Source organism: Phodopus roborovskii, unplaced genomic scaffold (assembly GCF_943737965.1).
Source record: "Phodopus roborovskii unplaced genomic scaffold, PHOROB, whole genome shotgun sequence".
NCBI classification, from domain to species: Eukaryota; Metazoa; Chordata; class Mammalia; order Rodentia; family Cricetidae; genus Phodopus; species Phodopus roborovskii.
The window spans coordinates 37873278-37897881 of record NW_026126517.1 but is presented as its reverse complement, the minus strand read 5'-3'; the positions used below and the strand labels follow the sequence as shown (position 1 = coordinate 37897881).

At 49.4% G+C, this 24604-nt stretch overlaps 1 protein-coding gene across 16 annotated transcripts in view; it reads right to left on the bottom strand.

Moving 5' to 3' along the window:
* Tle3 (TLE family member 3, transcriptional corepressor) overlaps positions 1 to 24604 on the bottom strand; it is a 44275-nt gene that overhangs the window by 14780 nt on the left and 4891 nt on the right. For 6 of the 16 annotated variants that reach the window (XM_051197678.1, XM_051197681.1, XM_051197680.1 and 3 more), the window contains exons 5-8: positions 9849 to 9911; positions 8374 to 8478; positions 1292 to 1496; positions 113 to 129 (exon numbers count right to left, since the gene is read on the bottom strand). In XM_051197678.1, coding sequence (XP_051053635.1) covers positions 113 to 129; positions 1292 to 1496; positions 8374 to 8478; positions 9849 to 9911 — 390 coding nt within the window. The remainder of the gene's footprint in view (positions 1 to 112; positions 130 to 1291; positions 1497 to 8373; positions 8479 to 9848; positions 9912 to 24604) is intronic. The other 10 variants (XM_051197684.1, XM_051197688.1, XM_051197687.1 and 7 more) reach the window with 3 other exon arrangements.

Below are 24604 nucleotides of genomic sequence, written 5' to 3'. Positions count from 1 at the left end.
GTGGGCAGCAGAGGCTACTTGCCAGGCCTGTAGTTCTAGGAACACGTCCCCAGACAGGTCCACCCTCCTCCCGCACCAGCCCCACACCAAGATCCAGAGCACCCACACTCACCGCGCTGGACTCTCTCTCTGTGGGCAGGAAGGCCAGGACCCCAAGGAAAAGGGGGGAAAAAAAGGTAAAAGGTCACTTTCAACTCAGCTAACTTTTGTGATTTATTAAAGCCACCTCTCACTGGTTAGGCTGATGCTAGGTCCCTGGGTGATAGTTCTCAGTTTGGAAATTGGGCATCCCAATTCTAATTGCTGTGGTTCCCTTCCCACCAGTCCCCAGCATGGCCTGGGAGGCCATCAGCCAGTCCTCTACCCCCTGATGTGTCAGAGGAACCTTGGTTTGTTTGTCACTGCACTTTCTGGAGCTGGCAAGGTTATTGCTTTAAGAAGAAGAAGGAAAAAAAAAAAATCCAATGGAATTTAGGAGTGACTTTTACTGTTTTGTTTTCTTAATATCATTCTCTATGTCTTTGCCAAAAAGCCCCCAGACGCTTAGGCCTCTGGTTACACCAAGCCACATAAGCAGCAGCTCCCATGATCCTCTCCTCCTCTGCCAAGAAGGCACAAAACAGTTGGTCTCTGGTTCCAGGATACAGCATGGACTAGGGCTAGGATGGTGACTCCTCCCCCAAAGTCCCTGGGAGCTGGGAAGATATAGGCCATGTGGCCCAGTAAATATCTAAAAGCCAAATAAACGTACAAGCTGGCAACTTATTAAGGGGCTGCGGGGGTTAACTCTGATATCCTTCTCATCCCTAATAGTGCTATTTCCTGGGTCTTCAGGAGGAGCCAGAAAGGAGTTGATTTCAGATTCCTCACCTTTCTAGTCTCCAGCTGGAGTATTGCTGGGTCCAGCACCTAAAGATGGTCCACTAACTAGTCTGAGACAGGGTCTGGAATACCCAGGGCTGACCTTGAAACTCAGTATACAGTTGAGAATTACCATAAACATTTGCATGCATTCTGCTTACAGCCATGCCCTTCCACTCCTAGTTTGTATGGTGCCAAGGAATGAACCCAGGGCTCAGGCATGCTAGTCGAGTACGCTACCAACTGAGCAACACCCCAAGTAGTGTTGAGTACTGTGTACCTTCTATACTGCTAGGAACTGGACAAGAGAGAGGAAGGCAGCAACAAAAGGCTGCAAGGGAACCCCAACTCAGGCTCTTTTGAAAAGGCCCTAATCCAACCACCAAAGCCCACCCTGCCCACACCAGCCCACCCACCCAAAGCCACACACCTCTGTGATCCAGTTCATGGTGGTTCTTCTCATCCTTCACTGCCAAGTGGGCTTGGCTGCCCAGGGCACCGAGTGCCAGCAGCCCAGAGCTGCTTCCTGTCACTGGGGGGATCCCAGGAGGTTGGAGGCCTGATGGGTGGGGTGGCAGCTGGACCGGGGGACCATGCGTGGCATGGGAGAGATGCTGTGCCTGGAGTTGTTGCTGCTGCAATGAAGTCGGTGGTGAGTGATGACAGGTCAGAAAGGGCAGAGGATGGGTCACCTCTGCCCTTCCCCCAGCAATCCTCCACTCGTAAACGACAGGGAAACACCCACACCCACACTTGTCCCCTCAGCCCACATGCTCATCTTGCTGAACAAAATCTGTTAATGGACTGCAACATAGAAGATTTCTGTCTTCCAGGGTCATCCCCCAGCTTCAGTTTCAGGATAGTTTCCCATGCCTCTTTCCAAGCCCAAGATAAATAATGCATGCATTTAAAACCCACACAGTCACTAGGGCTTCCTTTCAATTGAGAGGAATCCATTTTTAAGCTCATAGCTCATGCATACATGCCTTTACATCAGCAGCCAGCGCCTCCCACCCAAAGCTGGAACCTGGGCAAAGCCTCCATGATCCTGAAGAAGCCCAAGGCTTGTAGAGTGGGAACAGGGTAGGCCAGAGCAGAGAAGTACCCAGGACTGGTGAAATAAAAGCTGATGTCCTTGGCCATCAGAGTAAAGAGAACACAAGAGCAACAGAACAGGGGAGAGCAAAGCCCTTGAAACCGGATGGGTCAGGAGCCATGTCCCTATTCTGGCACTTACTGTCTGCAAGGCTGGTGGAGGGAATCAACCTACTGCAGGGGACTACACAAGGTAATGGGGGTTGGGCACGCAGCCATTGCTCAATGGGCTTCATGGCAGTCACTGGCACTTGCACGGGTTCTCACAGGGCTCCCCACTGTTGTAACAACCTGAGTACTCCCAGCCACACAATTAACAGCCATGCTCCAGTTCCTCCCCACACCTAACCCAGGACTCTGCTGCCTGACACCTCTTTCCTCCGCCAGCATCAAGGCTCCTCATCTCATTTTGCCCCCAACCCCAAGCTCCTAGCTCAGAGGCTTCCATGCTCCCCCAGCAGCCAAGATAGAATGCTCCCATATTCCTAAGACATTGTGGGGCAGCTTATATAGTAGCAAATATTTCTCAGAATGGAACTATTTCTTGGGACTGGCTGGGACCTTAGGGTACACTTGTCCCCACCCACACACACATCTTTCATCTTGAGTAGTCCAAGAAAAAGTACCCAAGGCCACGTGTATGTGCATATAAAGACCTGGGCACTATCCAAAAAGATCCTCTAATTCACACAGTCACCCAGTGGAGGAAGGGTTGTGCCAATTTTTACAGAACATGAACTGATAAAGGGGTACTGGGGTGGGAGTCCCATGACTCTGGGATTTGAACTCTTATCTGTCAACCACTAACATCATCTACAAAATGTTCCAAAGAACTTCAAAGCAAGAGGGAGGAGATGAGGGAGATATACAGCAAGGGTATAATAAGCCCAGGGAGCTTATACCTGTGACACAGTAGCTCTCAAAGTCAACAGGACCGGGGAAATCCCTACAGATATCTGGTCAGTGATTAAAAGCTTCCAGGATCCCCTCAGACTACTGATCTCGCTCCATCTTTAAGTCAAGCCTGCTGTGGCAGCCTTACACTTCCAACCCCACAGGAACCATGCCTTAGTTCTATCTGTAGGATTGTTACCCACAGCCAGTGTCCTGAACCACTGAGGATCTGTGATGACTACAACGCTAGGCACCTGTGCAAGCTTTTGGTGGCTTAAGAGTGATGTGACTCTAGGTCTGCCAGTGTCACGGCAGATCTAAGCTAAGGGAGCAGAATCACAGGTGTGCTAGGCAGACCTCCCGTCCTCTTGGCTAACACTAAACCCTCAGATGGGAGCTAAACACAGCTCCCCCACCTTCCCTTTTACAGAAAATGAATTTTTAACATAGCTTCACAAAATAGCACATGCTCGTTCTAAGAAAAAAAGACTTTCTTTAAGATAAAAGTTTTGTTCTTTTTAAGTTCCCTGCTTATCCCACCCTCACAAGCTACTGTTGAGTTTGTCTGGAACCCAGCTTTTTCAGATTTACAATTTTCCGTGTGATTCTCCACAAATGAGCTCTTATTGATCATGCTGTTGTTATAGGGCTTGATTTAAAAAGTGTTCTGAAGAAAAAAATTAACCTTCCTTTTGAATGACTATTTAGTATTCCACAGCATGGCTGGACCACACAGCTTTATCTAGATACCATTACAAAGATTCTTCACTGGGGCCCTGTTGATTTTAAACCCCTTGCTGGGAAGTCCTTTAATTCTGCTGGTGATAATTACTTAATAAAACCCCAGAAAGCAAGGACTTGGATACTTAATCCACAGTGCATAGTGTGGAACTAGTAAAACAAGATGCCTTAAAGAGACAAAGGGGGGCATTGCTGGCCTCAGACATGCAAAACTATGTGTCGGTTTCTCCATCTTCAAAAGATGTCTCCAAGCACCTGTACTCTTGCCCTTCCCAGTAAGTTCTCTTCTCCCACTCCTCTCTGCCCAGTCAAAACAGACTGCCTTCTCACTCTTCTGGTCAGAGATTTCCTTTCTCAATTTGGAGAACGTAGACCCTGGAGCCACGTAGAGCAGCTAGAGGTGGATTTCCAGCTCCATCAGCTGGTGAGTCCCTGGACAAGCCTTCTGAGCTCTCTGGACCCCATTTTCCCACAAAATGGACATCAAAGTGAAGCTCATCCTTGGGCTGTGCAGGACTCACAGTATTCCACAGAAAAGTGAAGCTGGAGTGCAAGCAACTATAGCAAATGGATACAAGCATCACCGTCGGCTTTAAGCAACTTGGCAGTTTCAGGAAGGCATGGTCATGGCAATATCCATGCAGCACCTCCAACAGTCCTGGCACATCCCTCTACCCATGTTCCGGGTGAGTAAGAGAAAGGTTAGACATGGTTAACAGCATAGAGGAAGGGAAATAAGTCAGCAGAGAGCCTTATCTACAAGTAGCTGATGCAGTCTCAGAGGCCCAGTTAGAGGCAGCTGGGACAGCATGTCATTGGGGCAGACAAATATCCACAGGTAAATCCACAACAGAAACAAACTTGTGACAAAAGGTGGCAGCTACTCAAGAGATGGTCACAGTGCTCTTCTGTGTCTCTCAGCAAGGAGCATTCTTCTTCAACAGGGGCAAGAACAGCTGGTTCTGTACAGCCAGGAGCACCCACATGGTCTCCTTGGGGTAATCTGAAGGTACCATGGAGCCAGCTCAGAAGACTGCAGAGCAGTGGAAGGCTGTAAGTTCTTCCACGAGGCAAGACCGGAAGCAAACGGACACCAGTGCTCTTTGGGCGAAGGGTCTGGCAGCAGTGGTCTTGGTGACAATACAGAGTGAAGCCAAATTTTCTCCTTGATGAGGTCAGGAACAGCTGGCAATGATCTGACTCTCATGCAGGTAGTAGCATGGCCCGTCACTTCCCTGGGCAGGCAAGCAGGGAGCAGCCACCCTCGGGCTATGTTTCTACCCTTTGCATCCTGTCCAGTGGCTTCAGAGCACAAAGGGATCAAATATGGTGTAGTCTGAGTGAGAGGGTCACGCTGCTTTCAACTGAAGCGTTCTCGATGGTAGAGGAATGTCATCAATGATGAGGTCTGAGGCCACTGGCCTCCACTTTTGACAGTTCCTCCTGATACTGGCTCTTGTCCATTGTGAGAAGTCAGTGATTTTCCCTCCTGCTCTTAACCCCCAGAGGACTGAGAAACACAGAACCAAGCACCCTCCTAAACATCCGCTTCTCCATCCTTGACCATTTCACGACAAAAAACATACACTAGAGCTCATGTCCCCTTGGTGGTTTCTGTGCACACCATCCCTAAGTGCCTGGTGCCCATGGTCTGGGATTGGCAGGAGTGGTTGACAGCAGAAGCTGATGGGAGATCTTGCTTGAAGAGCATGTGTAACCAGATTGCACACCTCACACTTCATGCCTATGCCAGCTGAGGTTCATAATTTGAGTTAAACTTAGAGAAGTTGTCTAATTCAATTCTAGAGCCAAACAGGCCAAGAGCTGCACCAGAGAAAGCAGATGGGGTCCAGATAACACCACCCCCAAGGATGAGGAAGAGCAGGTCTTCTACACAGCCCAGTGGGTACCCAAAGCTTCCCAAAGCATTAGAGCTTCTGGGCGTGGCAGTAGTTTTTAGAGGTTACAACTATCTTTGCTATCTCCGCTTCAGAGACCGGACAGCCACGAATGCCAACTAAACTCTACACGAAGCAGAAATCTGAGCCACAATTCCCAACTCCGCATTCCCCTGGGTTCCCAGAAACTGATGCTAACATAGAGCTTCTCCACCATGCTGCCCCTTCTAAACTTCCACCAGCTGATTCTTGCTCAGCCATCTCCCCGGCCACCTCTTGGAGTGAGAACAGGAAGTCCTGGTACTGTGGATTCACAAACCCTGCATAGTCTGGGACAAGCTACAACTCCAACCTCTTTCCCCTTCTTCTTCAAGAAAAATATCAAGTCAACATTTCACATACATCTACTAAGTTCCCTCGCCAGCCCAGACAGAGTAGCCAAGCACCCACCACCTCTGGGCAAAAGGCCTCAGGTCCACACAGAACACTGCACAAAACAAGTTCTGGAAAGGACTCCCTCTCTAGGCCCAGATTCCCCAAGGGAGCATGCATCCCCTAAGGATGAACTGGGAGCTGAGGATGGTTGGCAGCAACCCAAGTTCCTTCACCTGCCCTTCCTTTCTGCTCTCCACATCTTGGATGTGGCCTGTCCTCTTAGAGGAAGACCCTGGGAGACTACAACCATGGCTGCACCCATGCTCCAGATATTACTAGTAAGTAGCACAGCTAAAAGAGAACTTCAGGAGGCCACAATCAGCCAACTGGAGCCAGGTGTCCTGCTAGAAACCCACCTATCTGAGGAAATCTCAGACTAGAGCATGCCCCTGCCTGTGTCCTTAGCAGGGTGGCTCCCATTCTCTCCTCCGGGAGAAAAGAAAACAAGCCCCTCGCTGGAGGGCAGTCAAGCACAGCTCCCCAGCACCGGCCTGCCCCAGCTGTTGGCAATTCCTGCCTTGTGAGGCTCTGTCAGGCGGAGCGATTAGACGGCTGCCTGCCTAATGACAGGGCGATGGCCGCATTCACTCAGAGCCCAAGAAGCAATTACCTTGAAAATGGGGGTCACAGGCCCCACTCGTGGGCTTTAATTGAATTCCAATATCTGCCTAGGGCTGCCTTGACCTAACTTGTAGCTTCCTAAACGCTACTTAAAGGAACTGGAGCCAATCCAATGGTGCTGCTTCCCAATTTTACTTTTTCTCAAAAAAAAAAAAAAAAAAAAAAAAAAAGTATTTTCATATGTGGGCCTTAATTCCAAGGAGGGAAGGAGGGAGGAGACAGACTCAACTGTAACCCCTATAGATGGGTGAAAGAAATTGCCCTGGAGACCTGAACGAGAGGCCTGAAAGGGAATGCAGTCAAGGAGCTGGAGCTGGAGGAGAAAGGCTTCCGAAGACATTCTGCGGTCTAGAGCCCACCTATAACTCCCTGTACCATCACTGTAGGACATGGGCCATGCACAAGGGTGCTCTCGGCAGGCAGGAAGAACCCATTCTCAGGTTGGCTTGATGGCTAAATCTCTGTGAAGTAACAGCACCAGCACTGGACCAAGCCAGAGGCTCTTTTGCCCACATAGATATAGACAACATCTGGAGACGTTCTGGGTGCAGAAGGGTGTGGGGAGTGGTGGTGGTGCTATTACACTCAGTGGGTTCAGAGCAAGATTGCTGCTGAATATCCGAAAAACGCACTGGGTAACAGAGTTTACCTGGTTCCAAATTTCATCAGTGTCAGCCCATGGGTCCTATGTTCCAGTAAATCACACCCCCACACACCCACGCCCTTCTCTGGAAACCCTAGTTAAACTCGGTAAAAGGGGGACTTTTGGGAAGAAGGAGTTTAGAGGAAGTGGGACGACACAAGCAGACAACAGGGGGGAGGGGCAGGGAGGTAGTTCAGCAGTGGGTGAAAATGCTCCCTGCCATACCCGACAGTTTAGAGTTTGACCATGGGGTCCCACAGAGTGGAAGGACAGAACTGGCTCCTGCATATCATCCATCAACAGTCAACACATGTGCTGTGACGTGTATGACCACACAGGAGTTCAATGATAAATGTAAAACAGTACTTTTTCAGAAGGGGGTAATGAGGGTGAACAGGATCAAACCACACTGTATGTATGGGGAAAGTATCAGAGGATAAACTTAAGTGTTTCTTAAAGAGAACCCTGGGCTAGATGATCGAAAAAGATACTTCAAGCTTTAAAATACCATGGCTTCTCTCTCCAGGGTGCTGCTTCTCAGCACCCAGCCTCTTACCCTTCCCACACAGCAGGAGGGTTGACTTTCCTCTCAGGGCCACTGAGAATCAATGCAGGCTTAAGCCCTCCCCAGCCCCCTGCAGCTCCCACAGGGAGAACACCAAAATAAACCCATTGAACTATCTTTGCCAAAGGACTCATCCAGGTTCCATCGAGATGTACAGCTGAAATTCACAAGGATGTGTGAAGAGTGCTCAGCCATGCAGCCTAGTGTAGGGAGCAGCAAGACCCCAACCCCACCCAATACTGTCACAGCATGGTGCATTAAATAAATAGCAGAGATGGTTCTGACCCCAGGAGGCCAAAGAAGGGCAGCCCAGCCTTGGGGAGGGAGGAGAGGAGGCAGCAGCCAGGCACTCATCAGTACCTTCTGGAAGTCAGGGACACTGGCTGCCAGGAGAAGTGGAAGCTAATGACATTAAGGGCAGATTCAAGATGTGTCTGGTGTTTCTTTAGTCTGAGGACTAGGAGACAACGGCAGAGCCCATGTGGAAAGACCCCAATGGGTCCAAGTCCTCAGCTCCCTTGGGAAGCTGTGGGCCACGGGCTGCCATTCTTTGAAAGCACCTAAGGTCAGAGTTCATCTCTGGTCATGGTAAATGAGAGGAATAAAAGGGCTATACACACGGTGAGAGGCAGATTGGGGAGTCCACGTACCCCGATGATGGCGTTCAGCTCTGTCATGGTGACCTGCTTGGCGCGTTCCACCGCCTGCGCCACTTGCTGCTGATGCTGGAGGAGATAAAGTATGATCAGGTGTGGCCACCCTCACTCCATCACCGGACCCTTCCCCAGAAAAGACAGAACGAGACCCAGGACACAGAGATGAGGGTGATAAGTGATGCCGCTTTCTTCTATCAGTCCTTTCAGTGAGAATGAAGGACTTTCTAAGGACAAACAGATGGCCACTGGTCCATGATATCTTCAACCTCACACATAGGAAAACCTTTATTCTGTGCAATATGAACATACACTGGATGGTTCATTTTGGAGTGATTATTTTCTAACCGTGGTATCATTACTGTAATCATAAAGGACATCATATTTCAGGACATGCATGAACCTATTGAGGCTAGTGGTAAACTAAACAGAACACAAGGGATTTACATTCAAAGGGCTGAGAAGAAACAGGAATCTACAGCTACCCAAAGGGAGAGCAAAGAGTCTAGTGAAAGTGAAAATGGCTGAAGGCAGTCTAATGGGGTCTTAGAACTTCTGAATGCAATGATGTGTAGGTTTGGACTCGAAATTCTAACAAATACTCCACCCTGGTGTGGGGAGGCTATGGGAAACTTTAGTACTTTCCACTCAATATTGCCAAACCTAACCAAGTCTGCTCTTGAAAAACTAAAGTCTATTATTAAAAATTAAGTTTCACACATTCCCTAGAGCCCTGAGGTAGCACCAGCCACACACAATGTCATATACATAACCTTTACTAGGTACCAAAGGCACCACCATATCTAATTTTACTCTATTTAGTGAGAACCTGGTCACTACCTCAGATTCAGCACTCCATCAGGGAGCTGATATGGTCCCAGATACCAAGGGGAGTGAAGGGTGGGTCCTGGCCTTGCTTGTGTTGGAGTGGAATCAGACGGCAGCCAATGATGTCAATCCATCAGCCTGCCCAGTACCTCTGGAGATACTTCCCTCAAAATGATAGTCCAGCCCTTGCCTCCACCGGGGGTTCTCTCAAGGGTAAAGTGACAAGCTTGCAAGTCATTCCTTTGGAGAGGGCACTTTGCACCTGGGGAGCCAGTACCCCCCACACAGGGTCTGACCTTTGCCAACAATCAACCAGCCTTACTGGAACCAGGTACAGAAAATATCCCTGGGAAAGCAGAGGCCAGTGAGAATGTGCGGGTAGGACAGTCATAATGCCCATCACTGCTGCAGATGAAAACTGAGACCCTCCTCCCTGGATTTAGGTATGGCAGAGGATCATTCTCCCACTGAAAAAGGAGCACAGAGTCCCTATGATGTGAGTTCTGCCCCCTGATTGGCTGGAGAAGGCTCATCAATCCTATCAGCTAGATCAGTATGAAAGACAGGCCTGAGCTCTGGCCACACTGTGCTGCCCTGGCAGAAGAAAGTCTTACCTCTTGTGACAGGAAAGGCATAATCTGGGCTAAAATTGTGTTCAGTCTCTTTGCAATCTCTGTCTGCAAAGGAAAGAGAGACCACAAATAAATCAAGTCACTGAAGCACCAAGGCGAGTCACAGTGGTACATGTCACACAGGCACCCATTGCAGCCCCTTGCCAATAGGCTCCATGATCACATTTTAGAAAGCTCCCATTTCATAGGGAGATGGCCTATGTTAGGCAGGTCACAACTGGCATCCTCTATAGAGAATCCCCCCTATAACAAAACAAAGACCACTCCACATTCCAGAAAACCCACGACAAAACTGAAATCTAGTGCTGAAAGAGCTGATCTGCCCAATGACACCCCAACAGGATTGGTCAAAAGCAAGAGCGCCCTGGAGCATCATGGAGGGGAGGGCTTTCCCAGAGCCAGCCTCACATGCAATGGTAAGTGGTTTCATCATTCCTTCTAACCCTTGTAGAACAATCAGAAAACACACTCTAGCAAGTCTTCGGTTCTCACGGTCTTGTCTGAGAATGGAACCCAGTGGCTTCCCAGACCCTCACATACAGGCTGCCCACAGAACAGCAGATAACTTCTCTGCCCACCAGCCTCCCAGCAAAGCACATGTTTAGAGTACCAGGAGCTTCCAGGGGGACCATATGTGACTCAGATCTCAGATCAAGAGTGCTGCTAAATGGTTAACTGAGCCCGACAGGAACCCTGGGATGCTGACAGACAACTCTTGGAATTGGCTTTCTTATCTTGTCTGAATCCTGAGCAGCCAGGACTAAGGTCTCAGAGCAGCCTTCAGAGCTTTCATCAGCTGGCAGCAGAGATCTTTCAGACAAAACCATGACAACAGCCTTTTAAAAACCTGTGATGATCTGCATGTCAAATGATTCTGCATGTGGAATCTGGTGTGCCTCAGCTAAACAATACCCACAAAAGCTGGCCTTGGGGAATTCCTGGGGCCAGCAACCTTCTGGCACTTAAGAAAACATCTCCAGTTTGTGGAGAGAAAGGGCCCTGACAAGAGCCTAATGGGCTTGGGCAGTCCTTCGTCCTATGAACACAAGGCCAGTCTATCCAACCCAGAGAACCTGCCCACCACAGTGCAAGCTCCTTGGTGGAGACAGGTCATGATGGAACACCTGGGTTTCCTCAGGAACAGGGGCAGTGTTTCCCAGCAGGCACTGCTCCCGGCTATGCAAACCTGTTCTTCAAATTGCAGACTGTCTGCATCAGTACCGTCCCCAATTCCCAAGCTTTCTTGGAGTAGAGGCAAGTAGCAATCCAGCTGAGAGCTGGTGGGACCCATATTTGCACAATGGTGGCAGACATCAGTAAGGGTGCCACACGCTAAGGTTTCTCAATGTCACTGGTCATAAATTGTTTGTTCCGTTGGTCTGTCTTGTATATTGAAAGATTCTTAACCACAGCTTGACTCTTGCCTTTTTCCAGGGATATCTGCCATTCGTGCCATAAGGACTCTTGAAAGATCACTTTGTAAACCCTAAGCCTACATAAGCAGGAAGAAATGTACCCTAAAACCAGGGTCCTTCTCACGTGTTCCCTTCTTCCTCCAGAGACAAATGAGTAGGGAAGGGGGATGAAACACAGGCGAGAGCCAGAGTTCTAAAATCAATGAGCTAGTCTGCATCACATTCTTAACTGACAGAACAAATTTGCCAGTGTCACTTGTGTTAGCTAAGATGAGGAAGGGCAAAACATCAATACATTAGCCCGGTAGCTGAGGACGCACACTGGCCCAAGGACTCTTGCCTCAAACAACCAGGGTGGCAGTGACCAGCAAACAGTATGTGTTCAATAAAGTTGTGGGTCTGGGAAGACAGTAAGTGCTCAATAAACATCTGTCCAAAGAATTAACATCACTAGCATTTATCCTTTTTCCTCTGTGTCTGTGTGGTACATGTGTGCTGCCTGTGCACGAGGAGACCAGAACCTGATGTCTTCTTTTACCTCCCATCTTATTTTTTGAGAAAAGATCTCTTACTGAATCTGGAGCTTACCACTTCGGCTAGACTGGCCAGCCAATGAGCTCCCTAGGATCCTCCTGACCCTACAAATCCCAGTACTGTGCATTAGTGCCTGAGCCATCTCCCCTGAGCCACGGTCACACACTCGTGGGGGGGGGGGGGCGGGGACATGATTCCTGATGTGAGCAACATCTGTGAGAGGGGCTGTAGTGGACAGTGTTGACAGACAGCTGCAAGGAGGGTGGGGATGGGCAGTGGCTCAAGCCCTTTACCAACAGGGTGAAAGTGCATGCCAAGCCAGGCCAACCTCAAGTCAGCTCACTGGGTCTCCGGTTGCCCCATCAATTCCCCACATACACAGGCAGGAAGGCAGAGGCCGCCTCTGATCCCTGCCAGCCATTTGACCTACTACAGCTCACAATGGTTTCAGAGCTTACATCCTCTAATGCAGGTCAAGGGTCAGGATCTTGGTAGTTAGAGAAAATGAAAGAAGAGCTGGCCTTCCCCTTCCCCACACCTGTAGCGAGCTTATGACTGCCAGCTTCCTAAAGGAAACTTCGCCCACCCTGCCAGGCCCAGGGATCCCCTGGGATTTTGCACAGCCTTGTACAAGTCAAGGAAGGCCTGGAAGGAGCCCTGTGGGTGGCTGAGACTAAGCTGTCACGCAGAGTCCCTCCTCCATCCATCTTCCACCACACCAACTAAGCACAAGAGCTACAGAATAACCCCAGAGACAAGAACCTCTAGAAGCCTGTGGTACTGACACTCAAGCTCAAGCATGACAGAGAGGCTGCTGGCTGGCAGAAAGGATTCAGACAAGTCACCAAGAGCACTTGGAGGGGGGGCGCATACATCTGGAATACACCTGGAGAACTTTTATAACCACCAGGCTTCCCTGCTTTGGGACTTGGGTTTACATTTGCTTGTTTCCTGCCCTCCCTTGAGGGCCAAGCTGTTGACTACTACACTTTTTTGTCGCCTCTCCGCAGAGAAGCAGAGCGTTCCCCATCTTGTAACAGTCTGTTCTGCACTCCAATGAGCCCAAAGATGGGCACAAAAACTATTTACTAAACCGTTTCTTGGTGCTAAAGCAATGGCTCCCAACACGTGGGTCATGACCCCTTTGGAGAGACAAATGACTCTTCCACAGGGACAATGTATCAGATACCCTGCATATCAGACATTACTACTCATTAACAGAAGCAGAATCACACTTAGGAAGCAGCAATGAAAACCATTTTATGGTTGGGGGTCATAACATGAGGGACTGTGTATTAAAGGCCCACAGCATTGGGGGGAGAACCACTGAGACACAGGGGGGGGAATGAGCCACACAGACAGAACCATTCATTTTGTCTGCTTTGTTTTTCGAGACAGGGTTTCTCTGCATTGCTTTGGAGCCTGTCCTGGAACTGGCTCTGTAGAGCAGGCTGGCCTCAAACTCACAGAAATCCGCCTGCCTCTGCCTCTGCTTCCTGAGTGCTGGGACTAAAGGTGTGCACCTCCACCACCCAGCCGGTCAGAACCACTCTTAAGAGCAACAGGGAAACATCTACTACACTCTTTGCATGTGTCAACTGTTACAGCCCTGGCGGAAGGCACCTACCAACAATCTCCATTTTCCCGATGGGGAAACTGACACTCAGCAATTAAGCAACTGCACTAAATGACTTCCGGCCAGGAAGCCAAATTTCAGCCAGTTGAGACAGCTCAGAGAAATGTTTTTGAAAGAAAATCGACCGTCAAGGCTAATGATTGACAGCATTTCTGATTACAACAGCTGTCCAAACAGTATTTGATCCAACTCAAACAACCTCTAAGCACCAGCTCCAAAAAAAAAAAGGGGGGGGGGCAAGAATCTAGATGTGTGATTTTGACAATTAGGGCAGGTCACAAACCACAAGCTAGAGCTAGAATGTGTACTAGAAAACTCCCAGCGGGCACTTAGGCTCAATCTGTTACCAGTGTGGCAGCTGGGGTCCAGCAAGCTCAACCCATCCTCCCTGCCTCCTGGGGACACCAGGCATCTCTGCCTATGAGCCAGGTCTTCAGATGCACCTGAGAGGTGGCAGGAGGGGAGGGTGGCTTGCTTTGAACATTCTAGCAAAAGGTGTCTGGGGAGGCTACACTGGCCTTTCAACATGCTTTTTATGTACAGTTCAAAGGTGGTGACGATGCTGGTAGAAAGACACTGTTCCTAATCTCCGAGACACAGACAGAAGCAGCCAGGGAAGGGCCAGGTCCGTTTCAGAGTCTGTGCTACCAACTGGGCATTGGGGAGGAACATCTGCCCCATCTCTGCTGAGATTGTTAGGCAAATAAATGACAGAAAACAAAATAGTGGGGGGGCAAATGTAATTTCCCAAAGAACAATCAGTTCCCTGTGCCTCTGTAGCTCCTGCTTGCTCGGTCCTCTCCTCATTAAAACAAGACCTCTGGATGTCTGGCCAAAAGCTGAGGGTACTTGAACACTCTGAAAGTGAGTGTCTATAAGAACAATCTACTACCTGCATCTGCTCCAACTTCAGACCATTCCTGACCTATGACACTGAGTTAAGGAGGGGATGGAATCAACTCTTGGTCCTCACTCCCAGCAATCACTTGCTGAGGCCCTTTGGCATCCAGTCAGACTTCAGCCCACTTGCCTCCTTTAACTGACGATATGAGACACAGTACAGCCACTGCACTAGACTATCTTACCACTAGCCGGCTTTAAACTGCCTGCTCACCCATACCTACAGACTCTGAGAACACATCTCATTTTAACCTCAGCCAGATGAAAACAAGGTAGGGGGGAAACATTAAGGAGCACCCAAACCTCTAAAGAAATGGCCCAGCTTCAACTCCCGGGTATCTCCACCGAGTTTGGGCAAACCACTTCTCTTCCCCAGGCTTTCATGTTACCTGGAAAGGGGAAGGGCAGACCAGGCGGCTCATTTAGGTCCCAAGGGCCAGATTCAGACTTTAGACCGCCATAGCCACACACTTCTGAATGGCCTGACTTGCTGTGTGACCTCCAACTACCCACTTCCTCAGACAGCTCTGCAAAGCAGAGCCTACATAAATGCCTAAGTGGAAGAGCAGCGGGGGTGTACCACACCACACCCTGACAGTAAGCCTGCTGTGGTGCTAGAGGCTGGGTCCTGATGTCCTGTCTTCTCACGAGCTTTTTCAATCTGCATTCAAGGGTCCTAGAGGCACAGTGGGCGTGGCTGTGAGGTGGTAGAAAGGCTTAGCCTACATTTCCGCTATCCCGCTATCCCATGAACTGGGTTCCTAAACTACATAAGAAGGAGAAAGTTAGTGGGGCATGAACCTTGATCTCTCAATTTGGCTAGGCTGGCTGGTCACTGAACTTCAAGGGGTCAGCTTGTCTCTGTCCCTCCACCCCAACTAGAGTCTTTAGCAGAGGTGTTAGAATCCAAACTCAGGTTTGCATAACAGTTACTTTACTAACTGAGACATCTCCCAAGCTCCCTTAAGTTGCTTTGGTCAAGGTGTTTTGTCACAGCAACAGGACACCAACTAATACAAGCAGTAATGACACATCTCTAAGTACCTCCTGTACAGATCTTTTGGGGCACAAAAAAAAAAACAAAACAAAAAAAAAAAAAAAAACAAAACAAAACAAAAAAAAAACACTCCTTTACCATTTACTGGGAAGTAGCACCATGTTTGCTGGGTGGGCAAATGGCTGTCCAGCACTAGCAAGCTCCTGGTTACAACTCTAAAATAAGGGTGTCTTTCTTGGAGATCAGGACTGTGTCATGGGACAGTCAAGATGTGAGTCTGGAGACCCATTTGCAGATACACTTGAGAAAGACATGGAACAGATGCTTGTCTACCTGAAGTGCAAGTTCAACTTCAAAGCCACACAGAACCAATTATTTCCATCCCAGCGTGTCTAGCCGCCTTTGTTATCTCTGAAAAGTTCTATCCGGTCTCCAGCCCTCCTGTTAATCCTCCAGACTCCTGCATTTTGAATCAAGTTACCTAGTTCTCTGGGTAACTAGAGAGAACCTGCTTCATATCTTGAATTAAATGGGCCTAGGAGCTGTGTGTAGAGTGAGCCGACTCTGGCCAGGCTTCCTGTAACTACCCAGCGATCAAATATTAGAAGATTTAAGAACAAAATGTCTTGGCAATCTTGACTTGACATATCCCTTGTATTTCCTAGGCAATTCTAAATTAATAGTTCCTCAATTACTAACTAAGATGGTACCCTTGGCCAGGCAGTTTCTCCTTGGGTCGAGCCAGGTGGTATTTATCAACAAAGGAAAGAAAATCAGGGAGGGGGAAGGGCAAGGCAGCCAACAAAAGCCAGGGTGGTGTTCCCAGGCCCCATTCCCTCCATGCCACAGACCCCGCTGTGGAGTGAGAAAGGGATAAATGATCCAGTTAGCAGGCTGGGAGATGATGCTTGCTGTTGGGGGTGGGGGGCTGGTTTACAACACAGATAGCTTGGTGATAGGTGAGTCTCTTTAAAGGCTCTCTTAGCACTGACATATTGATCAAATTATATATAACTACAACATCATTAAATATTTATGCCCTCTGAAGAAGCCTGCTGGGGTCTTTATGCTAGGAAGACTGAGTACAAGAAAGGGCCTGGGCCTCCACATGACCCCAAAGATCTTTGTCTTACAGGGCAAGAATGGCAAGGCTGCCCTCATGCACCAGGCCTTGTGCCCTTCCCAAGAGAGGAAGGGACAATGAGGAGGGCAGGGAGGAAGGAAGTCACACGGGCTTCCTAGAGCCTGGGGTTTCTGAGTGGTGACATGACCCTTCTAGGCACTTCCCTGAAAGAAATTAGTCTTCTTGTTCTTGTAAGAAGTCTATGTGCCAGGCAAGCCAGAGGGGGAGGGGCTGAGTGGGAAGGAATTGCAACCAAATCTGGAGCCTGCACCCTCGTCTCAGGGCTGTCCTTGCCCCAGGCCTGTTTCTGCAACATGGAGGTGTGGGCAGAGGTATAACACAGAGAGCTCTCCGATATGCCCAGGTGCCAAGCACAGGAGAACCCATAGGGCCATAGAGGCACTCCATGCCATAAGACGGAACTGAGCCCAGAAGACAGCCCGCATCCCTCCCCGAGCTCTAAGACGCTAAGACTTTCATTTCTCTGACTCTCACTTTCCATCCACCCAGCTTCCTGTTAACAAGATCCAATAATCTTTAAATATTTGTTCACTTTAATTTCTTGGTTCCCAAACACATTAAACTGCTTGCCTCCCACCCCCTAGGAAGGGAGACAGCTCTCAAAGAGCCTGCTTGTACGGACAGAACAGAGGGAGCTTTTCAGATTACACCTTCCCCCAAGCTGCCCACTCATCCCAGGAACCCCCTCCCCTTCCCCCCACCCTTCCCTCGGATAACCCCCTGTTCCCTCCCCCACCTTCCCAGACTCCATTGGCCAACTCCGGCGAGGAGGAAAAATTCTCAATTCATCCCTGTAGGGTTGCCATGGCAACCCCCAGCCACCTAATCCCCCCCCTTGGAGCATTATGCAAATCTCCCCCTTGCCCCTCAACAGGCTGTAAAAGTCACATTACCCTTGCTGAGGCCGCTCATTAAATTTTGGGGGTCTCCTCACCAGGTCAGGGTTACAAATGAAACCAACTGCTTTGACATTTTGAGGACAGGGGCTCTCTGGGAAATGGAGGTAGCATAAATGGAAAACGAGGTGTTTTGCAGCAGACTGAGTAGGAAAAAACAGAGCCCTCTTCTATGTGAGATCTCAAGCCCCAGCATATCCCCTCCTTAAATTAAAATTCAGAGGGTCAGCAGGGCTCCTTTCCTCAAGTCCAGGCATTTCACAGGCCGTGGAGATTGAGCTGGGGCACTCACCTCACCACCTACTCCCTCTCAGACTGACAACCCCACTTAACAGATTGGGCATATGAGGTCCTGACAGGGCAACGGGTTGCTCTCCACAGAGCAGGACAGAGGTTTCTAAAAGCCTGACTCTTCCCTTACACCAAGGCTCCTCTCAACCAGTGCTGATTCTGGCCCTTAGAGGACAGGACAATCAGCAATGTCTGGAAACATCTGTCGGGACACTGCTACAGACAACCACCCAGTGGGTAAGAGCCCAGGGGCAGCCTAAATATGCCCAATGCATACATTTTTACTGTGATGATGACTTCTGAGCAATGGAGTCAAGGCCCAAAGCAGTTCTGGAATGGGCACCACGAAATGGCCCAGGTCAAATAGACGTGGTGTCCCAATCTGACCTTGCCAATGGGTCCACCCCTGAGACTGCACACAGTCATCCAACCCCTTCCGAAAGCACCTGCTATGTGGTGCTTGGGATGGTTGGACGGCCAAGCAACAACTGGAGACAGGCTCAGGGAAGTCTAAGAAGCCTGGCCCCTTCCTCTCCTCTTCACTTTTCCCTCTCTGAAGCTGTGGAAATTTCGAGGCTCTATCTGTTCCACTGTGAGAATACCCGATTGAGACCTGTCTGTGTGCTGAATTCCTGGACACCCTCTCCCATAATCCCCATCACACTTCCCAAACCCCCACACGTCCAGAAAGCCATGTGCCACACAGGAGTTAGAGCAACTAGCTTGAAAACTCGCTTCTTCAACTACCACAGGTCCACATTTCAGTAGCTCAGCAGTCTGTGCAGCTAATGGTGACCATGTTGGGCAGTGCAGATCACAGCACTGCCATCAGTGTGAAAATTCTGGACAACCTTGCTCCTTTAGCAGGTAGGATTACATACGCTAAAACTCACAAAAGCTGGGAGGTCAAGCAGCTGCCCTGAGTCACACTGGTGGGGACTGAGTTCTACTCTAAAGCCCCCCACTCTAGCCATCCAGAGAATCACATCCCCCACTCTCCACAAAAAAAAAAAAAAAAAAAAAAAAAAAACCCTCCCAATCTACTGACATCTTCATTGCCACCATGTAAAACACTGGCTTGTCAGAGATCCTGTACCAACCTTATAGGCCTAGGAAATGTCCCTGGGCTTTGAACATAGAGGAGTTCAAGGGGTCTGCAAGGAAGTGATCTCTTGAGAAGCAAGGGTAAGATAAGAGTCTGGTGAAAGAGCAGGGTGGGGGAAAGCTAAAGACTGCAGGATTGCCCCCCAGATGATATGAAAGCTACTATCAAATCTACAACAGGGGGTACAGGGGCAGCAGAGGGCAGCTGCTGGTGACTCTGGCTCAAAGAAACTTCACTTCCTATGGGATAAGGTTTGAGATCCCTGACTGAGCAGAGGCACAAGCTGCTATGAACTGATTCCTCCAGACTGCCCCCAGGCCTTCTACTTGGAGGAAAAGCTAAACATGGCTGGGATCTTGTCCTGGAAAGAAACCAAAGGCAGGCATTCTGCTAGGAAAAACAGCAGTGATGAGCTTGACCCCAGAATATCATTCCACCTCATTGTCATCCAATTCTACCACTCTGGCCACCGGCCCCACATTCCAAAGGCCAGCATGAAGGTGAGGACATGATGCCCACTCGAATCCAAAACTAGGACCAACTCTATCCCTGCACACTGGTCTACAATGAACTACCCTCCTCTTCCACTAGCTCCCGAAACAGGAGTGTGCTGCTTGTCTGACCAGCATCCTCAGTTTCAGACCCTGAGTCCAGAAAGACCTTATAAGCCATACAGTGGTGGCACATGCCTTTAATCCCAGCACTCAGGAGGCAGAGGCAGGCAGATCTCTCTGAGTTTGAGGCCAGCCTGTCTACAGAGCTACACAGAAGAAACCCTGTTTTGAGAAAAAAAACAAAAACAAAAATCGTGGGGAGTAGAAATGACCTTGCCTTAGCCTCCCTTCTCCCTCAAAAGGCTGCCGGATTGGGTGGAGTCCAAAGCCTTCACAGTCGACGACGAGAAGGAGGTGTTCCTCCTGACCCAAGTTATACTGCCCTGTCCCTTGAGACAGGACCAAGGACTCTAGCTGGGTTTGCGTCTCCATCTGAGGGAGGATGGAGCTTTCCAGCGTAAATTAAACACATTTAGCAGCATCAGAACCATTCTCAGAATTACAAGCAACCAACCCAAACCTAAGAGGATATAAAGCCAAGATAAACAAAAGACCAAGCCCTCAGAGCCCGCCACCAAAAGCCAAGGTAAGGCAAGCCTCATGTTTTCCTTCAACCTCAGCTCCCTCACAACCCAGACAGAGCAGTGTCACCTGGTCCTTCCTCATTCCTGTCACCACACCTCAGCATGTCACCCCTTCCTTTCCTGCTCCTTCCCCCTCTTCCACTTTTGACCTGATAGCAGATAGAATGAAAACCAAACAGAAAATACTCTCCAATCAAGGTGCAGAGCACTAACCACCCCCTTTACAATCACAACCTTTAGAGCCCTCGGGCCTCAGAAACCTGAGAACACTCTGGATGTTCAGCACTTGATCAGGAAGAGAATCCTAGCCATCCAGAGAATCCCTAGACTGCAGAAGCATCCTCCTGCTGTACCCTCACTACCAGGCAGGTATCTAGGCTCAGTCAACACTAAACAACCCTGTCCCTCAGTCCTACTGCTCCACACTACCACCCCTCCACACCCAGGTCTACAAGTGTCTGATACTCTTGCTCCAGAAGCAAAAGGCCCCCTATTTCAGATGAAAATGCCTCATCTGCTTTTCAACCAGGCGCTGCAGGAATCTGAAGTGGCTATATTGCTCTCATCTATGACTTCTGCAAGATCACCAGTTTTTGTGTCTGTATGCAAAGATGTAGTAGCTGTCTCAGAAGTTTGGACTGTCACTCAAGAATGGGTAGAGGGACGGGAGAGATGATGGCTCAGTGGTTAAGAGCACTGGCTGCTCTTCCAGAGGACTGGGGTTTAATTCCCAGCATCCACATGGCAGCTCATAACTGTCTGTAATTCCAGTGGCAGGGGATATGACACCTTCACACCAATGCACATAGAGTTAAATTTAATAATAATAAGAAGGAGGAGGAGGAGGAGAAGAAGAAGGAAAAGGAAAGGGACCCAGGCTCCTACCTTTTTATGGGAGATCTTGGCTAGGGAGAGACATGAGGACCACCTATAACTAAACTCCAGGTACTAATAAGGTGTCCTTGTCCCTGCCTCTCTGACCTCATCCCTACCCTTCCCATAGTTAGGCACTCTGTCCTTGCTTCACCACTTACAGGGTGGCTGAGATGAAGTGGGGAGGGGCAGTAAAATCTCTGGTTCTCCCCAAACTTGGTTCAGCATTTTAATTAATACCAACTCCACACTACCCACCCTCTTGGTTTCCAGACAGGTAACAGACCCAAGGGCTCTTCAGAAGGAAAGGCCTCCTGACATCTGACCAGGCAGGGGGCTTGGCACGCAATCTGGCTCCAACAGACTGACCTGTTCTCCACATCCTGCCATGGCAGCTTCTAACTCAGCCATAGCTCAGTAGCAGGAAGCCCCTAGGCTCTGGCTGTCATGCAACATGCCCAGAAAACAAAAGAACCTGAAAACGCTATGCCAACCAGAAGCAAGACTCCCCACTCCCTCCTTGAGGCCCTGGTGTCAGCAGGAAAAGGCTGACCCGAAGTTTTGGCTCTGGAATAGATGATGCCTTAAAGAAGCCCAATGGATATATACCCTCACTGCTCTCAAGCAGCTCATTCCTCTCCCTAAGTTCTCTTAGCCCCGACAGGAAGGGAGTCTTTATTATAAAAGGCCAGAGAAAGAGAAGGAGCCAAGAGGAGGAGAGGTACAAGAGAAAGGAAGAAAGCATCTTGGATGTGTCTCAGAGAGCATTTGTTGAAAACAAGATATTGTCCCTTTAAGCATATAAAAACAAGGCCCTTGAGCATGCAGTTCTCACTCTGGTACACAATTATGGGTGCTTTCAGCTGTCTAGCACTACTTCAAGAGCGCTCTTAAGCCAGACTGTCAATGGCATGTTGAAAGCTATTTTGCTGGCTGCTATCATTAATAGCAAAGTGGAGAGCCGGGCTGATGAGAATTAAATATGGGGGAGGGGCAGGTCATACCCAGTCATTACAGAATTACCAGTATGAGAAAGGAGACAATGCCACTTTGGGGAATAGAGTTCAAACCAGAGTGTGATGGTGGGGAAGCAGACAGGGGAGGCCACAGACGCCCTGAGCATCCCCCCCCCCAATGCCAGATGGACTGGAGCCAGCCCTGGAGAGCCATATGGGGACGGAGGGAGCCACTGAATCGTGGTGAATGTGAGGGTAGAGAGGCCTTCGGATAATGCAGTGCTGCGAAATGTCACCACCTCACCTCACTTCACAAGTGCGGTCCCTGCCCTCCCCCAACCCATTCTTTCTGCCTGTGGCTTCAGTGACATCCCAGGAGCTGTTGTCACCTGGGAGGAGCTCTGGCTGCTGGCTTCTGCCTTTAACAAGTCTCCTCCCACCTTCCCTTTAAGGCCCCACTCAAGTAACAATCCTTCTGCAGGGACATCCTCTCTGACCCGTCTCCGCTTTCCCAGGAAGAGTGAAGCAAGTGTGTCGCAGCGGCCACATTAGCGCTTACCTCACCGCATTGCAATTACTTATTTAGAGGCCTGATGCCCCAGTGGAGGGAATGGTGTCTTATTCGTCTGTGTAACCAAGCCCGGCCCACACCCAAGCACATCCTAGACCCCTAATGACCGTTTTGGGAATGAATCCAACTCTCTCATTTTGCTGATGAGGAGACTGTGTGCTGAACCACAGAGAGCAACCTGCAGACGAGCAGGCAGCCCACAATTACAACCCCTCACTTCCTTCCCAGGGCTCTATACAGTGCAAGTCCACCCACCTGCCCACAACTCAAGGAAGGAAACCCCACGTGTTTACTGGGCACCTATTACACTCTGTGTGTGATTGAAAAGGGGGAGTCCTCCATAGCTCCAAAATGAGATAAGGTTCACTTGTATTGCGCTGGATCACAGGGGGAGAGACCCGCTGAGAGTTGTTTACTGTCTCCTGGTGTCCCAGCATTTTGTAAAATGATACAGAAAAACATTTTCCTATGTAGAAAGGGAATTCATTCATTGGCTAACTCTCTCCTGCAACAATATGGAATCAAGGGCCTCAGTAAGGGAAACCCTTTCCTGGGTAGAGAGGACTTCAAAGAGGGTGAGGAGGAGGAGGAACTCTTGGCCACTATCCCACTCCTGCTTCAGGGGAGCTTCTGTAATAGTAGAACTGGGAGTAGGGTTCCCAGCAGGCTTGTCTATCTAGTTCTAGAGTTGTCTCAGTGGTCAAATGCATAAGGAAAAACCCCTGAGAAGTACAGAAAGCTTTATTCTGCACAGTTCTACTGTCTGCTACAGACAAGGGATCCAGAGAAGGAGAAATGAGAGGCATCCTTGAGGGTTAAGTCACCCTCTAGCTGGATGAAACAAGCTTCAAGCTCAGTAATTCCCAAGGTAGACCACAGATGTTATCCTTCTGGGGAGATTACAACCCCCAAGTTTCCAGGAAGGAGCCAATGAAAGAGCTCCCAGGAAAGAAGTAAATTTCACAGCTCAACCCAGATACCACACAAACAGACACTGCCCTAGGATCAGTGCCACACACACCCCACCCCCAATCTTAACTGTCACCAAGGTCTGTCAACTCTTTGGCAGCATCTTTCCAGAAAACCCTGTTGCCTGACGGTTCCCTGGCTGCACAGCCCTTTTAAGCCCTGTGTATATGGCCACCTTGTGGCCAGGGTACAACAGTCATGGGTTTTACCACGCTCACCTCATCTGTGAACCTGCCCTCTATGTTATTATCAAACACGTCAAATCATTAGTTGTGCAAATAGCTGGCGAATGGAGACGGGACTGTGGACACAGAGGATTCAGCTGACAAGGTTATACAACCCCAAATGGGATACTTTGGACTTTAGTGGAGCCAAGTCTGCAGCCTGAACCTGGCTGGATAATAGCATGGCACAAGCGGAGGTAATTAAAGACACAGCGTGCTATGAGTTACCAAGAGACTAGCTACAGAAGAGTCCAGGGGTGGGGAGGAAAGTCTGCAGTAGCAGCATTAGTATCACCTGTGACTGCCCGTTTCCCTGACTTTAAAGGTTTGGATAAGAAGTCAAGGGGTTCTTCCGGCTCCAGGGCTCTGGAACTTGCCTAGGTTACTGAAAACAGTGACTGTCTAGTATTGATTGGCATGGTGCTGCCCCCAAATCAAAATGCCTCAAATCAGTTTGCCAAACATCAGTGCTCACCAACAGGGTGAAAGGCCAGCCTGCTGGCTTCACCCAGCACCATGTCTCAAAGCCACTGCATGACAGTTGCTCTGGAGCCTGTTTCTAAACTGGCTTTGTCGTTTGCTGCTGACACTGGAAAGGCGCTGCGGGAACAAGACTAGAACTGATGAGACAGGTCAGCCATCATCGCTTCCATGGCCCTTGCTGAATCATCCTTGACACCATGCCTGGAAGCAGGAGCCTGGGGGAGGTGCTGACCTCTTCAAGTCCCAGGCCAGGCCTGTGATTCTGTAATCTTTACCATAATTAGGGAGGGAGACAGGCAAAAGAGTAGGAGGACCCATTTATTACTTCTCTGGGATTTGACAGCTTGAAAAAGAAAGAAGTGGGGGAGACAGAGATAGCCAGGGACAGAGCCAGCCACAGTGAGTTTAACCTCTCAGTAAAATAAAAATGGGCTGGACATACCTCATCAGCTGCCCTCTGTCAATACTCAGGACCATCTGGCAGAACGCAAGGTTCTCAGCTAATTGGCATTTCCCATGGAGGCAGTGCAGAAGAGCTCTTGAAAAACTATGTGGTGGTAGTGGAGAGAGGGAGAGAGTGCACGCGCACAAGCACGCTGAGGATGG